General features: G+C 36.3%; 1 protein-coding gene across 1 annotated transcript; it reads right to left on the bottom strand.

Annotated features, from left to right (window-relative positions):
* Nucleotides 1-726: 726 nt before the first annotated feature.
* Nucleotides 727-19,131, bottom strand: LOC125866740 (regulator of G-protein signaling 1). Its single transcript, XM_049547083.1, has 11 exons — nt 18,916-19,131; nt 16,322-16,442; nt 15,920-15,983; nt 15,723-15,807; nt 15,090-15,163; nt 10,811-11,002; nt 2,331-2,419; nt 2,001-2,239; nt 1,569-1,693; nt 1,240-1,361; nt 727-1,090 (listed from the first exon to the last, which is right to left on the bottom strand). The coding sequence occupies exons 1-11, from the start codon at nt 18,990-18,992 to the stop codon at nt 881-883; spliced, it is 1,398 nt and encodes a 465-aa protein (XP_049403040.1). The 5' UTR covers nt 18,993-19,131; the 3' UTR covers nt 727-880.
* Nucleotides 19,132-19,441: the final 310 nt, after the last annotated feature.

The following is a 19,441-nucleotide window of genomic DNA, read 5'->3' as shown; positions in this document are numbered from 1 at the left end:
AGTCTTTACAATTAAGAACACTTATTCCTAATTTTAAATGGAGGGCAAAACCTCATATTTGGAATAGTTCAACGGAAAAATTGAACTATCTTTTTTCTTATTTTGGAGCGACATCAATAAAATGGTATTTTTGAGCTATTTTACTAATTGAAAGACGTTTTTGTGCCAAAAATGTGACGGCAAAGACATTTTTAAGCCAAAAAACATAACATAAGGTACTATTGACCCATTTAAAGTAATTTAGAGGGTATATTTAACTCTTTTCCCTTTGAAAAATTAGCATGCTAACTTTTCACTCCACATAACACATGTGCCTAGAGATTATTATTATTATTCTTAGTATATATAAACACAAGAATTATCTTTACTTTATTTGTACAATATAATTATCCAACAAACAGAATTTCATCATGGACCCCACTTGTAACTTTCACAACTTCAGACAACAATGGATATTAAAGTTGATTTATATAACAAGTCTAGTAAGATGCACCTTGGGGCATGGAAGTTCCACTTAGATACAAAAGTATGCTAAGTACCACAACTATATGTCTTTATACATTTGTTGAATCTACCTGCCAGCATAAATTGCCACCCACAAATTTGAAAACTAGAAGCCCACTTTCAGTCTGCCCTGTTCTTTCACATGCCATGATCTTGGCATTGCTCCTTCAGGTCTGAAAAGCATGAGCAGCAACATCACACAGCAAAACTTGGTCTTGAAGGCTCGTATCGTTTATGAACAGGAGAATCAGGTAGCTGGAGCCCATCATGTGAAGATGAATATCATGTCTCGTTTAGGTTCCCTTCTTTCCTGTTCACGGCCAAATATATGCAACTCCATCACGTTGGAAAGTCATGATCCCACTCACATGTTTTGTCATCGCAATTCTGAATCATGATTATGACATCCAGAATTTCTGGGGCTATGTTCATGCTGGAAAGGGTCATCACTGCAATGGACAGAACTCAATTTTGGGGAAAAATTCCAACCACTAGCATGTTCCATCTCCGGATCAACTGCTCTCATGCGGATATCCTCTTCCAGCTTCATGAAGTACATTGACGACCAGTAATCTCTTGCTAAGTTCTTTGTATATCCACAAGAAGAACGATTCAACAATAGTACAAGAGATGATGAGAGTGAGACAGGGAATGAAGGATAGAAAGAGGATAATTAAGCAATGCAAAATACCATTGTGATCAAGCAAGTAATGGTTTAGAACGTAAAAGACCAACCAGTTTCATAAGCTGCATCAGTTCACCTAGAGCATTTTTGAAGAGATCAGTGTGGGAGAGATCATTGGTACTCAAAATTTCCTGCCGGATTCGGTGAGAAATGTTCACCTCCATTGGTGCTCCTACAGGTGTTTAATGAGCAAATGCAGGTCAGAGAAGCATCAAAATTTAAGCACGAGCATACTTTCCAGAGGTAGAACCGGAGGATAAAGTAGAAAAATCAAAGTGTATAATCCATCAAGTTACCAATAAAACTTGGTTTAAAGAATCATTGAAGGGAAGATTTAATATGACCATCAAAATTTGCTTCATATAAGAATTGACCTTACCTGCAGCTATATACTTCTCTATTATGTGGCGTGCCATGTAAATTCTCCTAACTGAATCCTGAATAGGAATTTTATCAAAATGTTGCACTTCATCGTAGAAATGCACACTCTCTCCAGCCAGACAACTACAATGTGAACAACGTAAAAGAAAAAAAGGTCATTCCATTACTGTGCATTCAGTTTCAGAAGTCACAGGGTTGATTACCTATCTGTCAGAGTTTATCTCTAGAAAAGATGGTCTGGTTTTGTCTGTGATTTCTTTGTTTCAAAGAATGTCACATACATTTTATTTCCTTTAATATTCAATTATGTTAAAATCAAGGAGAAAAGACAGGACCATCTTCTCTCTTCAATATGATAAGCTGCCACTGATCCACGCACACAGCATGAAGATACAATGATAAATTTTCGCAAAAGGAGAAAGAATAAAACCTGTCTGCAAATTCCATGAAGGACTGACGGAACCTTCGGTTCAGCAGGAGCTTTTCCAAAGGTTCATTGGGATCTAAAATGCTTGTCGATTCCCTCTGTAATAGGATCCCACTATCAGGTATACCTAATGCCTGACTCATTGTCTTGTATTCTTTCTGATTCTTCTTCCTCAAGCTCATAAGTGAGACAAGAGGTTGAGAAATTGAGAAAGAGAAGAATGCCAGTACAAGGGCACTTGTCTGTTGAATAAAAAGAGAAACTGTAAGCAGTCAACAAAAATATTCTGATACTCACATATCAACAAAGTAGCACAAGATCAGGAAATTGTACCATAACCAATAGCAAAAATCTAGAGGCAATTTCTAGCCATGATATATCCTCTCGAACCTCATTCATAACATAAGCAGCCACCCATATTCCTTGATAGAGAGAAAACAGCCAGTTGTATCAACACAAAATATTCTTGGGAAATGTCTAAGAAGAAATATCATTTTCAATTTAGTTTTGAACTACAAGTAACTAACAGTGAATGTTGAAACAGACATAGATGAAAGCCATAACATATGTATTTGAATAAAGTATGATGTAACAAACCAATGAATATCAAAGATAAAAACCAACTTGTAATATAACAGAGATTTATATGCCTTCATACATTTAAAAAGAAAACCACAACTTCATAGCGTTAATATCTGAATATTATTTTCTATTTTTTTCTTACTTAGATCCAGGTGATTGTATCTATCATGATAAAAGAGGATACATGAGGCCAATCAGAGTCCTTTCACCCCATGAAATTTACTAACTTGCACCATCACACGGTGGAAGGGCTGGGAGGACCAACACCACCGGATATCTCTGTTCCTCAGCAATACTATAATATAAGCTATGTTGCTCGGACTCTTCAAAATGCCGATGAATGAGTGCCAGGTCTTCCAAAAGTAGTGCATTTTTTGGAGGATCTAACAAGAGTATGGCAACATTTTCGAGAGTTTGAGCAACATAGGATATAAGTAGCAACATACAGTACCATGATCTAAGAGGTTGGAGGATTGCAACAAATTATCTCCAGATTTTATACAAGTGCTTCAAAAATCAGAAGTACCATGCTCCAGAAGTTGTGCTATCTCGGGCACTTTTGGGGTGTTCACTTCAGGATGAAGGCGAACCTTAATATTTTTTTATAGATAGGATCGGGTGTGCACAAGGGTAGAACGTTGAGTAGTCTTTGCAGCCAACTTGATATCATCCAGAGTATCATGGTCTTTCTTTGCATCTTCTTATGGACCTTACTATCAAGTATGGTAAGCCCATTTACCCTACTACAGCGGTTAGCAATGAGGGAACTGTGAAGAAACTGACCGGAGGTTTTTTTTTAAAAGACGGGCAACAAAAAAGGGTTGAAAATGTCTCTCAATTTTTTATTTTTCTTAAGCATAGGAGGGCTTTATATAGACAACTTATAACAAAAGATCTGCATAATTCAAAACCTAAAATATCTCAACAAACTAAAACAACCTAATAAAAATCTAAAATTCAAATTATCCTAAACCTAAGCAACTTAATTATTAGGCTAACAAGAAGATTACTGTAGTAACTTAAAGAAATTTTCAACACTCATCCTTTACTTTAGTTACTACAATTTTAAAAAGTTACTCTCCTCAATTTCTATTTTGAAAGTTGGTGCTGAATTCTTTTGATGATTTTGAACTTGCACAATTTTTTATATTAATTTTTCTCTTCTTATTCTTTTTCTTCTTTCGGTTTGTGCTTAAAAAACACCCTCAATAATCTTGTCTTGTTTGAAATCTCTTTTGAAAGTGCTTTCATCTTGACAATGATAGAATTTGCAAGGAGTTGTTTGCAAGGATTTTTCTTCCATCACAACATCCCATAAAACATAAGTTTTAAAATATGGTTTTATTCTCAATGACCAAATTTGATAGTTTTTGTCGGTGAAATTTGAGGCCCATTGAAAGAGAGACTGTTGCTTGCCATGGTTGAAAATAGGTTAAAATAGGTATTGGTTGAAAATAAGCATAGGTTGGAAGTAGCTTTGACGGGTTAAAAATAGTTCTTTAGAAGAACTCATAGATCCCGTAAGATCAATGATGCTTTTGATGCCACTATTGTTGTTTTTTGAAAAGATGGGCAGCAAAAAAGGATTGAAAATGTCTCTCAATTTTTTTATTTTTCATAAGCATAGGAGGACTTTAAATAGCCAACTTACAACAAAAAAATTGCATAATTCAAAATTCGAAAACCTAAAATATCTCAACAAACTAAAACAACCTAATAAAAATTTAAAATTCAAACCATCCTAAACATAAGCAACTTAATTATTAGGCTAAAAAGAAAAAACAACTTAGTTATTAGGCTAAAAGGAAAATTATTGCAGTAACTTAAAGTAATTTTCAACAGGTTTCTTATGATTGCATTTTCAACTACACAGAAACAAGTTGAGAAAGTTGGGTATTCACCGAAAGTTGAAAGCAATATCTATGCATCCTAGTGAAGAATGCTTTACTCTATTCTAGATTTGTACTTTGAATAAGCAAGAGCAAAATTGTTAGTCCCTGCATTGCATTTTATCTAGCAACGTTTGAATAGGCACGAAGTTGAAAGGACTATGTTGTCACGACCTAAAAATGAACGTGATGGCACTCGTCTTATCCCACCAAGACAAGTCAGCCTAAAACTCAGATATTACAAGAAAAATGCGGAAATTTATGATTAACTCAAAAATGTTGGTTTAGAGTATAAGGTAAAATTTCTTGGATTGTTGGTTAAAAGATAAGAAGATCGGTAAGCGAGTCCGCGAAAGACAAGAGAGTATGGTGTATTGAAGAGTTCAAGGTATTTGAAATTTGTGTCATGGGAAGAATTTAAGAAAGATGAGGAAGAAGACCTCATAGACCCAAGGTTTGAAGTTTGTTGTATGAATTTTTGCTATGAGTTCAGATATGACTATGAGATGTAAACTGGTTCGGCACAGACTTACTAGGGGTTTATCATCGACTTTTATAAAGATGGAGTCTTAGTTTGGGTGACGAACAATGATTTGTGGAAGATTCTATAGGGTTATGTCGAGCTAGATTGTTCAAATTATGATAGATAACTTATGGATATGCAACATTATTGACCTACAGTTCTACATGGTTACTGAGGTTTTGAGGGGGTTGAAAATACTTTGTTGATGGAACTACACATCTGTTGTGATGTGTTACATAGATATGTGATGGTAAATAGAGATTATGTGCTCATAGGATATAGAATAATTGGGGTGACCAAAGATTTCTCTGAGTGTTGGCATGAGGTATGTGATGGTTTGAAATGGTAGTTAAAGCATGGTATGTGGAAGTTGTGTGGAGTTGACTTTGGGTGTGATTTAATAGTTTTATCTTGATGGAAAGGTACTATCAAATTTGAAATTAGTGCTATCCTCCTTGGGGGGGACTCGTATTTGTCATGAAATGCTTAAATAGAAAGAGAAGTAGCCATAGTTTGAACATGTATTTGATAAGAAAACTTTGATACTAGTGGCAGTTTGAGAGTAAGGTAAATGGTTGGTGTAGTTATGATGTTTGTTGGTATTAAGAGTGTTAGCTTCAATGGAGTATTGTGAGAAGTATGTGGGGTTTGATGAATCGAGTATTTGTAATATTGTAATGGGGATCAGACTGGATGATTGTGGGCGGCTAAAAATCGAGAGATGGAGTCAGATGAATGGAATTTTATTTATATGGGCACTATGGAAGGAGTATCTTGTGTTATTCGACCTTGCTTTCGTATATTCTTATGTGACCACCTTCTTCGTACTGGATATTATTTGGAATATGATTCATTGCTTATGCTACTCGTGTTTCCACATCTATGGGTGAATCCCTAGTGGTGGATCGGGTGTACCGATCTTGGTAGGATAGGATGCATGGGCAGACTTAATTATTTTAGATATGACATATTTGGTGTTGTCTTGGAGAAATTGAAGTATTCCAGTGGTTCTATATGTACCACCTTACTTATGAGAATTTATAGAAGAGCTACCATGGGTATTTACAATTGTCCGACAGTTTTAGTATTCATCTAGTCGTTGAGATCGTGTTCCAGCTATGTGTGGTTGAATGTGGGGATCAGTGGGTCTAGTTTTGTTGTTCTTAAGGATCGTCTACAATCATAGCTACTGATCTAGCAGTTGCGATAAGTATTGTTAGAGGTTTTGTATACTTAGGTGTACCGCTTGTTGGGTGGTTACTTGATCTTGTTCTTCTTTGGGTGAGATAAGTTGAATTCTCCCTTGATGAGTACAGGATGTCTAAAGGTCATATTTTTATAACTTAAGCTCGTGAAAAGATTGTGTTGTGAAAAGGAAATCTTGATAAGATCTGTGATGGTTTGTGCATTATGAGTGTCCGGTGATTGATTCAAGCTCACTTCTGGTTGTAGTCAGTATTGATTCAGAAGGTTATCTTGGTTATGTAAGGAAAGATTCATCATGATGGTTGTGTTAAGGTCCAATGGGGTTGAGTTTAGATTGAGTTCATGAGTTAGTTTGTGACTTGATAATCACTCTTGATTTATAGATCTTCCAAAGTTTGATTCAAAGTTCAGTTCTTAATAGTTGCTCTTGATGGAATGGTCTTAAGGATGTGCTCACTTGGAAAGATAAACATTGACTCTAGAAATAATACCTCAGACTTTTGGTAATGTCGGTTTTCCTTCTTTCTTCTTCTTTATGTTCGAGGACGAACATGGTTTTTAGTGGTGGATAATGTCATGACCCGAAAAGGTCATTCTTGGAAATTACCGTTTTATCCCTCCCAATAGTTGCCCCGAGCCATTCCTGATTAGTCGGTGAAGTTGGCTTGAGAATTTTGAACTATCCATTTAGCTAGAGTAAATTAATAAGTGAGCAAATTTTAAATAACTACTTTTAATAGGTGGTTAATGGGCCTAGTCCATAATTTATTTAATACTTTTACCACCTTGCACATGTAAGAATAAATTAGAGTTAAATAAAGTTGATATTATTTATTAATTACATCACAAAAGAGCAAAACCCTACTACAGACACCCAAGTACGAAAATGAATCGTAAGTGCTTCAGGTAATATGCTAAACTTAACTCTAATCTCTTGGTACATGCATTAATTGTTAGGAGATTATATATAAATATATTATATCGATTGATGGCGGGGTAAGAGAAGGTAGAATTGCTGAGTTTCAATTTGTATTCCATTAACTACTAAGGATGCAAAATTTTCTAAAGTGGGGGGACAAAATTAGTAGGCAATTAATTAGGTAATGATGAGAAACAAGGGAGTAATCATGAGTTGGTTATGGAGAAGAAACGGTAATGGTGAAATAAGGTACTGCATGGTCCTTATTTGAAGATTAAGTACCGTTTTAGTATAATTTGACTGGATTCAGATTGTTTTTTTTATATTATCACATTATAGTTCAAGTTTTGATATATTGAGATAAATAATTAAATATTATGTGTATTATATTATATGAATACCATTAGATTTATGGTATTTGAAGGAATTGGAACTCAATCCTAGGCTTGAAAATTGGAGAAAAAGTTGAAAGAGTTGGCATGTCAATGGGCATCAAAAGTTAAGAACTTGACTATAGATTCGTGCTCTATGATTTTTGGTCTATGTTAGACACATAGTGATATGGATGTTGTTAGTTTTGAAATCTTATTGTGATCATTAATGTGAATAGATTGCTTTGAGTTGGAAGTTCAACGAAAGGGAAAGACTCAAGTCTCAGAGTGAATTCTTGATTGATTGAGGCAAATGAATTTCTAAACCCTTGTTAAGTGTGTAGAATCGTTTACTTCCTTGTGATATGTGTTGGGGAGTAATGGGACTTGGTCATGGTTGACTTGTCCATATTAAATAATTCTAATGATGAAAAATGGGTAATAAAAGGTCATGTGATTAATTATTGGTGTGTGATGTGTTGAGAATGATTTTGAAAGGCTTGTTGATTCATTGTTGATGTTATATCACGATTGTGTTGTTGTGAATTGTGCAATGTTATGAAAATGGTCATCTTCTCATTATTTGTGTGAACATGTCATTTGCATTGTTTTGAGACATGGTTGTGACAAGTGTTAGGTGAATTGAGAAAGAATAAGAAATTAAAGAGGATGTACCATTTCGAGGGACATGTCATGTGCCACGACGGATACTATATATCGAGGAACGTGTCGCGCGCCGCGATCGATACTATATATCGAGGGGCATGTCGCGCGCCACGACGGATACTATTATCAAGGGTCGTGTCGCATGCCGCAATAGATGCATGGATAGATATGTCCCCATGGATCCCGGACTGTGAGACAGCGGGTGCGTATCATTAGGTTACACATGCATCATTATACTTGACATTTCATTTCATTGCATTGCACATCTTTATCATTGGTGAACTTGATCTTGTGAGTGCCTTTATGTGGAACTTGTGATTGGTGAATATTGAGTTTGTTGTTGAGGATATCTAATTGTTAGAGTGTTGTTGTTGAGTTGTGTGCTATGTAAACTGTGACCTGTTAGGTTGGGCTGGTTTTATGTAGGTTGTAGTTGTGGAGGTTCGGATGGGGTGTAAGGAGTACCCGTATTCTATTCCCTTAACTTGTGTTTAGAAGTTTACTTGCTGAGTACCGTGTGGTTTGGTACTCACCCCTTGCTTCTCCAATTTTTGTAGGTTACGAGCCTGGATTTTTGTGATACTTTCCATTCTCTTATTTTTCGAGGCTTCTTGGAGATTTGTGAGGAAGTTGTTTGTCATCGCAGCAGAACTTCTTACTCCTATTTATGATCTTGTTCTATTCTAGAAACAATGTCATATGAGACTTGTATTTTTCTTTTGATTCAATTGTAATACTTTAGAGGCTTGTACACATGACAACCAGGTTTTGGGGTTTTTTTTAAGTTGATTATAAATTTCCGCATTTTTCTTGTAATATCTGAGTTTTAGGCTGACTTGTCTTGGTGGGATAAGACGAGTGTCATCACGTTCATTTTTGGGTCGTGACATATGTCTTATCAAAAGCTACGTTCGTTCAATTCCTTCAATAAGAAAGAAAAGGACTCGTCAAACTAGTTGTCTTAAACATGACATAGCATTTGTGTGGCTATAAAATGTTGAAAGTAAAATGAGAAGTTAAAGTTAAATTGTTTCCAAATTTAGAAAGCTTCCATTCTTTTTGGATTAGACTAAAAAGAAAATGTTGCAACATAAACTGAAACAAAGGGAGTATAATATAGGACTATTTACACTACACAACAGTCCAAAGTGGCCCATTTAAAAAATAACCTTGATATTTACTTTTTACAAAATTTAGCCAGTTTAATCACGATATAATCTGTGCTATTGTGTATACAGTATACACTGACTATACAATTATTTTACACTAGTTACACAATATGTATGCCTTTGTTATTCATTGAGTATACACTTGCGCTAGCTACAACAGTAACGCTAGGCGCACATCAATATTTTTAGTAGTCTGGACGACTATCATAAATGTCAGAGATTCTAGAAGTTAATCCTGCTAATGACACTTGATCGTAAAAAGGATATTCTTTCCTGTGATTGAAGATAGGCTTAATACATACTTCCCCCCCAAACATGTCACAGGATCCCTTTCACACCCTAACTTCACAAAAGAAACTTTCACACACCAAACCTTTCCTCAACTATGTCTGGTACACACAGTTTAAAAGTTTTGCCATGACGTTTGGGTGTGTTAAAAGCAACTGGTCACATAGAACGAAGAGCATGTACATGTATGTGAGCAAGATCTCAAGTCATAGGGAAAAAAACTTCTACATTCATCCCAGTTCCCCGTACAATTTGGTGACAGTTTTGCTTATGGTCAATTTGATCAATTTTCATTGATAATTGGATAAAGAATTTTCATTTCTTAAGATTAAAATTCAGATATTCCAAATTACACCACTATAAAAATGAAAAATATATCAAAAAAGACTTGGTCAAATATCACACTATTTTGATTCCCAGGAAGCTAAATGACAGTGAAGGGAGTAATAATTTTCTCTCGGAGGAAACGAAGTCTTGCTAAAGCAATAAATAATCTGCTTTCCAGAACCAAGCCAAGAGTCTTGTTTACAGGGCTATAACGCAATTTACATCACCAAGAATTTCCATCAAAAACTTTGATTTGCATTCACAACTACATAATGTAGTGTGTTTAACCGAGTGGTTCCTGAACTTGCCTTTGTATTAAATGGGGTATAAGATATCTCACCGTTTATACTCTATAGACAGATCCTATACTAGAAGCCTTTGTGGTCTGTGATTATCTGAACCCTGTATATCAAGCTGCAATTAATAACAATTTATTTCTGAGATTTTAGATAGAATTTTATCTGTAAGCAATTGAATATGCATGTTTTTTATTATCCAACTTGAGGGGAATGCATGAGAAGTATTTTAAATTGGTGTCTCAGTCATGATGGTCAAATTCAACTATTAGATCTGAAAAAGTCAGCCACATTAATTAACATTACACCGAAGATAGTTACTTTCCTCATTGAATTTTCCTTGACAGAATATTTCACATAGCAGCTGGTGCTTCCGGTATGTGTAAGAATATCTTTTTTGAGAAGGATAAGAATATCTTTAGATGCTTGGACAATATTGGGAAAGTGGTTAATCAAGACTAATTACGTCTTTCTGACTTCATTCCTCAATATGTCATTCTCCTACCAGGGCACACGCAGGAAGACAAAGAAGCATGCCAGAAAAGAAGCCAATCAAAGAAAATGGATAGAAACAAACCAATGGAAGCTGAAGAGACAAGAATTCCTCTCCAAAGGTCTTTGAGTTCATGAAATCTGAATTCCACATGATGCACAGCCCCAGCAAAAGCAATCAAAGCTACAACATATAATGCATGAAGTCCCATAACAAGGATGATCCACAGAGTCCCCATGTGGCACCGGTCATTTAGAGGTTTTTTTATTTGAATAACTACATCAGACAAACTCTGTATTAATATAAAAAATCCTTTCTTACATAAACAACTTTAGCAAATAAAGCTTATAATATTAATAGCAGGGATGTTACTACAAATGAAAAAAGTAACACAGAAAATTCACGTGCTAAAGAGACAATATGAAAAGAGCAGAATACACTAATCAAATAACTGTTGAAAATCAAACTTTTTGCAATTTTCCAGCAATTTTAAATGCCGATTATCAACATCAATTTGACTGTGCTAAAATCAACAAGTTCTCACTTGGTAATAAAAGTAAAAAATATTTGTTCATACACTTGCACAAAGTTTTGGCACGACTCAACTGAAAGATAAACTAACCAAATACTAAAACACAAAATTAAAATGCATAAAGTAGTACAACTGCAAAAGTGTAGGCAAAAGACAAGTCATATTTCCACAACAAGAAGAATGTACCCATTGAAAGCAACTACTACGTAAACAGTAACAACCAAGGGTAGAGTGTACGCAGGCCCACTCTCGGTTCCAACAAATCAAAGCAGTATTAGCTAATAACAAAGCAGTGCTTAGCAGATATGCAAGGAATCGTAACACCAGCAGCAAGGTGCGGTCACCTAAACACAGTAAACCACAGATGAAATCAGATACTAAAAGCTAAAGACTACATGCTTATGCTAATACTACGACCCGCATGGAGCTCTATACTCCCACCCATCCAAAGACATGAATAGGTTAGTAATAAGACAACTCTCAACTACCTACAAATCTTTTGAGAAAACTACCTACAAATCTTCTACCCTTATTCGCGACATTCATACCTTCCTATCTAAGGTCATGTCCTCGATACACTAAAGATGTGTCATATCCTGCCTAATCACCTATCCCCAATACTTCTTAACTACCTTTGCCTCTCCTCAACCCCTATATCCAACCTCTCACACCTCCTTATTGTGGCATCCGCACCTCTCCTCTTCACGTGTTCAAAACATCTCAGTCTCCCTTCCCTCATCTTGTCCACCATGGAGGCCACTCCCACTTCGTCTCGAATATCCTCATTCCTAATCCTATCGCTCCTATATGCCCGCACATCCATCTCAACATCCTCATTTCCGCCACTTGCAGAGTTCTTGACTGGTCAACACTCCGCCCCATGCAACAAAGTTGGTCTAACCACCACTCTATAAAACTTACGTTTAAGTTTTAGTGATACCTTCTTATCACATAAGACACCGGATGCAAGCCTCCACTCCATCCATGCCGCACCAATATGGTGTGACATCATCATTGAGATCCCCATTTCCTTGGAGCAAAGACCCTAGATACTTGCATCTATCTCTCTTAGGGATAACTTGAGTATCAAGTCTCACTTCCACGTCTGGCTCCTACGTCACATCACATAATTCACACTCCAAATACTCTGACTTGGTCCTACTCAACTTGAACCATTTAGACTATAGAATTTGTCTCAACACCTCCAACCTATCGTTAACTCCGCCGCGAGTCTCCTCAATCAAAATAATGTCATCTACAAATAACAAACACCAAGGCACCTCACCCTGAATATGCCGCATCAACTTATCCATCACCAAGGCAAATAGAAACAGGCTCAACGCAGATCCTTGGTGCAACCCCATCTTGACTGGGAAGTGCTCTGAGTCTCATCCCATTGTTTAGGGGTGGCAGAATGGGTAATTTATATGGTACCCATTCAAATTACCCATCTTAAATAGGTTGGGTACACAACTAATTTAAAATGGGTAAAAAATTAGTCAAACTCATATTACCCATTTAAAAGCGGGTAGTTAAATGGATAAAATGGGTAAAAAATGAGTCAAACTCATATTACCCATTTAAAAGTGGGTAGTTAAATGGGTAAAATGGGTAAAAAAGGCTCATTCATAAAAAAGAGTGACATTATTAATATTTTTTTTGAAGTGTAGGTGGTCGGGGTAGGGGGGATAAGGAAAAAAATCTAAAATTTTCTAAAAAATAAATTATTTTTTTGGAAATGGAAGGGGGGGAGGGGTAGTGGTGATGGTGGGGAGGGTAGGGGTAGCGATAGTAAAAAGTAAATTAATTTTTTTAAAAAAACAAATTTAACTTTTTAGGCATTGGGGGTGGGGGTAGGGGTAGGGGTGGGGGTGGGGGTGGAGGTGGGAAGGCATTAGGTTGGGGACGGGATAGGGGTGGGGGTGATAAAGAAATTTATTTTTAAAGAAATAAATTTTAAAAGTTTTAATATTTTGTGGAATGGGGTGGGGGTGGGGGGTGAAGAATCTTTTGAAGCTTTTAACATGATCCCTATTATAATATGGGCATCCATACTTACACATTATCCATTGGGTAACTCGTTTTCACCCATTTAAAATATGAGTCAAGTCGATTATTTTATCCATTTTTGTTTTACTCATTTTCGATCGACTCATGATCGACTAGACCCGTTAGTTTGCCACTCCTACCATTGTTCTAACAAGACTCTCGGCTCCATCATACATGTCCTTTATTGCTCAAATGTAAGCCATTAGAATACCTTTATACTCTAAACATCACTAAAGGACTTCTCTCGGGATTGTAACAGGCCATTTCAAGGTCAATGAACAACTTATGCAAATCCCTTTTCCTCTCCCTATATTTCTCCATTCATCGTCTCACAAGATGAATGGTTTCAATAGTTGAACGCCCTGACATGAATCCAAACTGGTTCTCAAAAATGGAGTTCCTTACCCTTACCTACACCCTCTCCCAAACTTTCAAGGTGTGACTCAGCAACTTAATACCCCTATAATTGTTGAAGTTCTGGATATTACCCTTGTTCATGTACAACGGAATCATTGTACTCCACCTCCATTTGTCGGGCATTTTAGACGTCTTAAAAATGACATTAAACAACCTAGTCAATCACTCCAAACCCACCATGTCTGTGCTCTTTCGGAACTCTACTGGAATTTCATCTGGTCCAGTCACTCTACCCTGACTCATCTTACGCATAGCACTGTTAACCTCCTCAACCTTAAAATACCTACGGTAATAAAACTCCCGCTCTCTCCGAGTTCTCTTAAACACCTAACAAGATGTCTGTGACCCTTTCTTGGTTCAAGAGTTTATGAAAATGCTTGCCATCTTTGTCTAATGTGTGCCTCTTCCACTAGTACTTTACTGTCCTCGTCTTTGATACACTTCACTTGATCCAAGTCCCCAGGCTTTCTCTTTCTCGCCTTGGAGAGCATGTACAACTTCTTATCCTCTTCTTTGTCCCCTAGATCAACATACAAGCGTTTGAAATCTGTCGTTTTTGCCGTCATGACTGCTACTTCGTGTTCTTTCTCATCACCTTATACCTTATCGTGTTTGTCCGCCTCTCCACCACATCTTTTCTCAACACTAACTTAGCATAGCAGCATTTTTTGCTTCCATTTTACCTTGTACGTCTCCATTTCACCACCAATCCCCTTGATGGCCACAAATAGTCCCTCAAAAACCCTAACACCTTTCTGATTGCTTTTCTAACGCAACTAGCTATCTTATCCCACATGTTATTTGCACCTATCACCCTTTCGATGGAGTAAGTAATCAATCTGAGTTCTGGCCACCGCACTACCAAAGGTAACCAAGTGGTCCTCCTTTATTGGAAAGCATGAATTTGTTATCACCAACTCATAAACTTTAGCAAAATCCAGAAGCGACACTCCTCCATTCCTAAGCCCAAAACCAAAACCTCCATCCACGCTGTCAAAACCACTAGTGATTGACCAGATGTGACCATTGAAATCTCTGCCAATGAATAGCATTTCGGAATGTGGTATTCCCCTCACTACCTTGTCCAAATCCTCCCAGAAGTGCTTCCTGATCATCTCCTACAGGCCCACTTGTGGTGCGTAAGCACTAATAATGTTCAAAGTAACCCCTCCGATGACTAGTTTGACCGTCAATACCTTGTCATTCACTCCTAACCTCCACCACCTGCTCCCTAAGTTCCTCATCTACTAAAATGCCATACTTCCACATGATTTTATTATCTTTAAAAATATATATATATTAGTATTTCAATAAAAGAAACTTAAAAGAAGACTTCTTTATAAAGTTCAACTTGAAGAATCTTACCTGCAGCAAGAGCTACCCATGGCAAGAGAATCAGTAGAAGAAAAATATAGGATCTAATTGGTGGCAGACGTCTCCTGAAGCACCATACAAAATGAAGAAATATAAGACTATCAGAAAAGAGTTTTTCCACGTAACATGAATCAACAATAGCACTAAGACATAGTCTTTTAAAGCTATTTCGCAAATTTTTCAAACAACAAAAAAGTAAACCAGAGAGAGAGACAAGGAGACAAAGGAAAAAAAAGTACAGATAAGACATAGTAGATGAGTTCTGTTTCTTTTTATTTCAGTTGTCACATATCTTTAGGAGGGCCATCCCAACATAAAGATGTGATATCACTTTATCTCAGGGGTGGTGTACTATTTTTGAGCAACCTTTAATATCTGCAGGTAATCAATCCTCTTTTCATTTCTGTGAAGCAGGAATTACGTTTGTGATAGTCCATTATCCTATTTTCCTCAGGAGACATGCAGCTATTTCTATTTGTTTATTTTCTTCCAGGGAAAAGAGTTGGATTGAGGAGGCTGCACCATTTAACTCAATTGAATATTGATGAGGTCAATTGATACATAATCATCTCATCAAACAAAGAATAACAGTTGTCAATAATTTCTTTAAAAAGTCAAACTTACTTCACAAATATATAATATAGTTGGAATATCTGTGTAATACGGCAGCTCAACAGCAAACCAAATCCGAGTGGACCTTCAATCCAGACTGGAAAGCAAGGAGGGTTAGATGTATTGCAAAATAAACAATCAAGCACCAGATTAAGGCAAGAAATTTGATAACCAAATCATATTCGGTCATGGATTGAAGAGTAAATTACCTGCCCAAAGATAGCATGACCTCCACCAATGTCTCTTTCTGAACTTTAGAAAATTGAGGGCCATCTGCAGAAGCCATATGAATATCAGAGGAGGATCTAGGATTAAACTTGATGGGTTGAATCTTTATGTTTTTATCACCGATGCATTTAAAATTCTGGGTTAAAAATGTAGTATTATTGAAATTGGTGACTCTTTACTTATATATATACACACACACACACACACACACATCTAAACTCCGTATTAAAATTATTGGATTCGGTTGAACCCGTCGCTTGTTAACTACATCCCTCCCTAATGAATATTATATGGAAATTAAAGTATAGTCCCATTAGTGTTTTGGAATGTTAAATCGGATTCTGAAGCATTAATACCATATAAAGGAAATGAAAAGTAGATACCACTATGGACAACAACAGATTTAAGCTTGCAATAACTTGAATTGCCACTAGCCAAAAGCTACTGCCTTTGGACCTAGGAATCTTGTGAATCATGTAAGGTAATGTCGCTTTCAGGAGAAGTCTGCAGAGGAAACTGAAGCGGTTAATGCCAACATCTTAGGTAACTTACATTTTAAAAAATCTAAAGCATTGAATGGATATACAAAATAATGAAACTTTAAACAATAACGGAGAAAACGAATCATCAAAAGCTCCAGCACAAGAAAAATTAAAGTGGCTTTACTTCATAAAATAAAAGACAACGCGACAAACATTCTGTGAGCGTCACATTATTGTGGAAAACGTGTTTTTTATTAAATGTCAACTTAAAATTAACAGTAGAACACAATCACACATCTTGACATGCAAAAAATCACTAAAACACAAAGGGGGAAATTGAAGGAATGAACTTAATCCAGGTAAGACACTCCAAATCTATCCACCTCCTCTTCTCTCACCCCTTAACAGCGTAAAAAAAGATGGAGCAGATTCCTATTATTTTTTTCTCACCCCCTTGCTTACATCATACTCTCTATTGTCTCCATTTCCCTGGATATGCAGACAGTCTTTGAACCTATGCTACTCCACAATAAATTAAGGGGGAGAAGAGAAGAAAATTAAGGCAACACCATCCTTACAAATGGGGGGAAGTTAAGATAAAAATGTTCGGGGTGTCAATGGGGAGGGAGAGGGGATGATTTCACCAGCCACAGCTAACCTCACGCACCCCGTTTCATAATGTTGTATTCTACTTTTTGTCCATACTACTTTCTTCTCTCATAGTTTTGTTAATTTGTTGTTTACTTATTTTGCATTACTATGTATATTATCTTTTGGTATATCACCATTAAATACAATCATTTTTCAATTAGTTGTTTTAAAGTGGGAAGAGCAAAATCTCAATCTAGAACAGAAACTAGTATTACAACGTATGAACGAAAAATTGGGGACGTTACGATGAATTAAATCGGGAAAATCCAAAAACACTAAGTTGATAAATTCTAAGCCCCATCTTGTGCTGCAGCAGCTGTTAAGATTTCCCCAATCCACGTCCAGGGGCATATCTAAAGGGGCGGGAGGGGGTTCATCCAAACCCCCTTCGTCGGAAAAATACACTATATATTAAGATTATATTAGTTTTTTATGAGTATATATGCTAACATGAACCCCCTCAACACAACTGAAAAGCTTAGCATAGTGGTCAACTAAGTTGCTCGGACTCTTCACTTTTGGTGCCGCACCCGTGTCGACACGACATGGGTGTGGGATCCGTGTCCGATTTGGCCAACCGATTTTGGGTACTTTGACCAAAATCGATGGGGAAAGTCTGGACAGTTTTAATGATTTCTGTAACCAATACAAAAGCTAAGGTGAAATTGAAGAAAATGGAATACCTTTTATGTAGAAATTTCGATGTCACTCATTACCTTTAATCTCCTTCCACGATTCTCGTCAACTTCTCCACATAATAACTTATAATTTAGGTTTTACAACTCTATTTTTAGATAATTTAATTACTTTAGGCGAATCCCCGCACCCGTATCCATACATGGATCCATATCCCCGAATCTTAAAAATTAGATCATGAAGGATCCGACCTCTAGATCCGCACCCCTATCGGACACCCGCACCAGGGTCCAAGCAACCTAGGTGGTCAAGGAGGTTCAAGTTTTCCCCAAGGTTGTGAATCGGTCGGGGGTTCAATTCTGGTTTTTTCTGCGATTGGTTTCCATTTTTTTAGCTTTGTACATTCCCAGGACACTAAACTCTCTTTGACAGCTTTGGCAAGTTCTACTGGAGTTTTAGGCAGATTTAGGGAACGAGAGAGCATTCACCCGAACATCTTTGGTAAAATATTACAATGTATATATAAGGTAATTTTTTTACTTTTTATGAACATATATAGACTTTAAATCCCCCAAACAAAGACTAGAGGCTGGCCTGGTAATTTAGGGCCTTGAACTTCAAGTTCAAATTTCAAGCACTAAATTTATATTTTCCAAACCCCCTTAATGAAAATTCTAGATCCGCCACTACGCTCGTCCTGGTTAGACTTCCCCTTCCTTTCCACATTGGCATATTAAAGTGGGAAGAAGACATGTGAAAGCAAGACAAATAAAAGCAAAGCAAGCTCTAGAGGCGTACAATCTTCCAACCCCTAATTCATTGACCTAGTTAGAAGTAAATAAATCTTGTGAACCCAAAAAAGCCTTATATGTCAACCTTCTTCACCCCTTTATCAAACTGATTAATCAAAAAGGAGGGTAATCTTGCTTCATATTCCAAAGTTTGATCTTTTCCATCTTTTATCACCCATATTGACAAACAAAAGAAATCGTTCCCAACAAAGTCCAATTTTCTTTGAATTCCGCAGAATTTTCACAATATCAAAGGAAAAAAAAAATAGTGTCTTTCAATTTGTCCAAGATTGCATACCTATCAATCAGAAACAGCAAGGAAAACACAAACCACAAGTATTTGACTGCACAATTTCCACAACCAGCATACACCAATTGAACAAAAAAAAAAAAAAAAGATTTTTTCAGAGAACTTACAAGATCATGGACAGTAGAGCAGCTGAAAGGGCTACATAGTCACTTGGGCACCCTCCTTTACTAGAACAAGCTGCCATCTTTACTCTCCCTACAGTTTAGTTGATGCCTCTGTTATGCACATCAACTGTTTGTAGAAATGTCTACGAGAAGAACGAGGTTGATATGTGTTTTAACTTTAGTTTATTCAGCAGAAATCAACCATATTTATTTAGTAAAATACATTGGAAATGTTGGCATGTTAAGAATTCGTTTAATTGTCCTAAGCCACTATTTTTGACCTTACACGCAACGATATCGTAAATCAATTGTATTATATAAAGTTTTCACATACTTTATTCATTTTGATTTGTTTATCTTAATTTAAATTGACAAGAAATTTTGGAAAAATAATAAATATTGAAACTACATAATTAGACATATTTTATCAACATATGTACTATTAATATTTATATTTTCAAAATATTATACATTTTACTACTAATTAAGAGTTTCCTATCATATATTAAGAAAGATACACTTAGATATA

The sequence above is a fragment of the Solanum stenotomum genome, chromosome 6 (assembly GCF_019186545.1).
Source record: "Solanum stenotomum isolate F172 chromosome 6, ASM1918654v1, whole genome shotgun sequence".
NCBI lineage: Eukaryota > Viridiplantae > Streptophyta > Magnoliopsida > Solanales > Solanaceae > Solanum > Solanum stenotomum.
Note: the sequence above shows the minus strand (reverse complement) of the source record. Positions and strands in the feature narration are given on the sequence as shown.

What these genes read in the sequence shown, in the direction of transcription:
- LOC125866740 (XM_049547083.1), bottom strand. Translation starts at nt 18,992, where the DNA reads ATGGCAGCTTGTTCTAGTAAAGGAGGGTGCCCAAGTGACTATGTAGCC. An exon ending in ATCTGTTGTTGTCCATAGTG is followed by an intron (nt 15,984 to 16,321) that starts GTATCTACTTTT and finishes TGGCTTCTGCAG; the next exon opens with ATGGCCCTCAATTTTCTAAA. An exon ending in GTCATGCTATCTTTGGGCAG is followed by an intron (nt 15,808 to 15,919) that starts GTAATTTACTCT and finishes CTTGCTTTCCAG; the next exon opens with TCTGGATTGAAGGTCCACTC.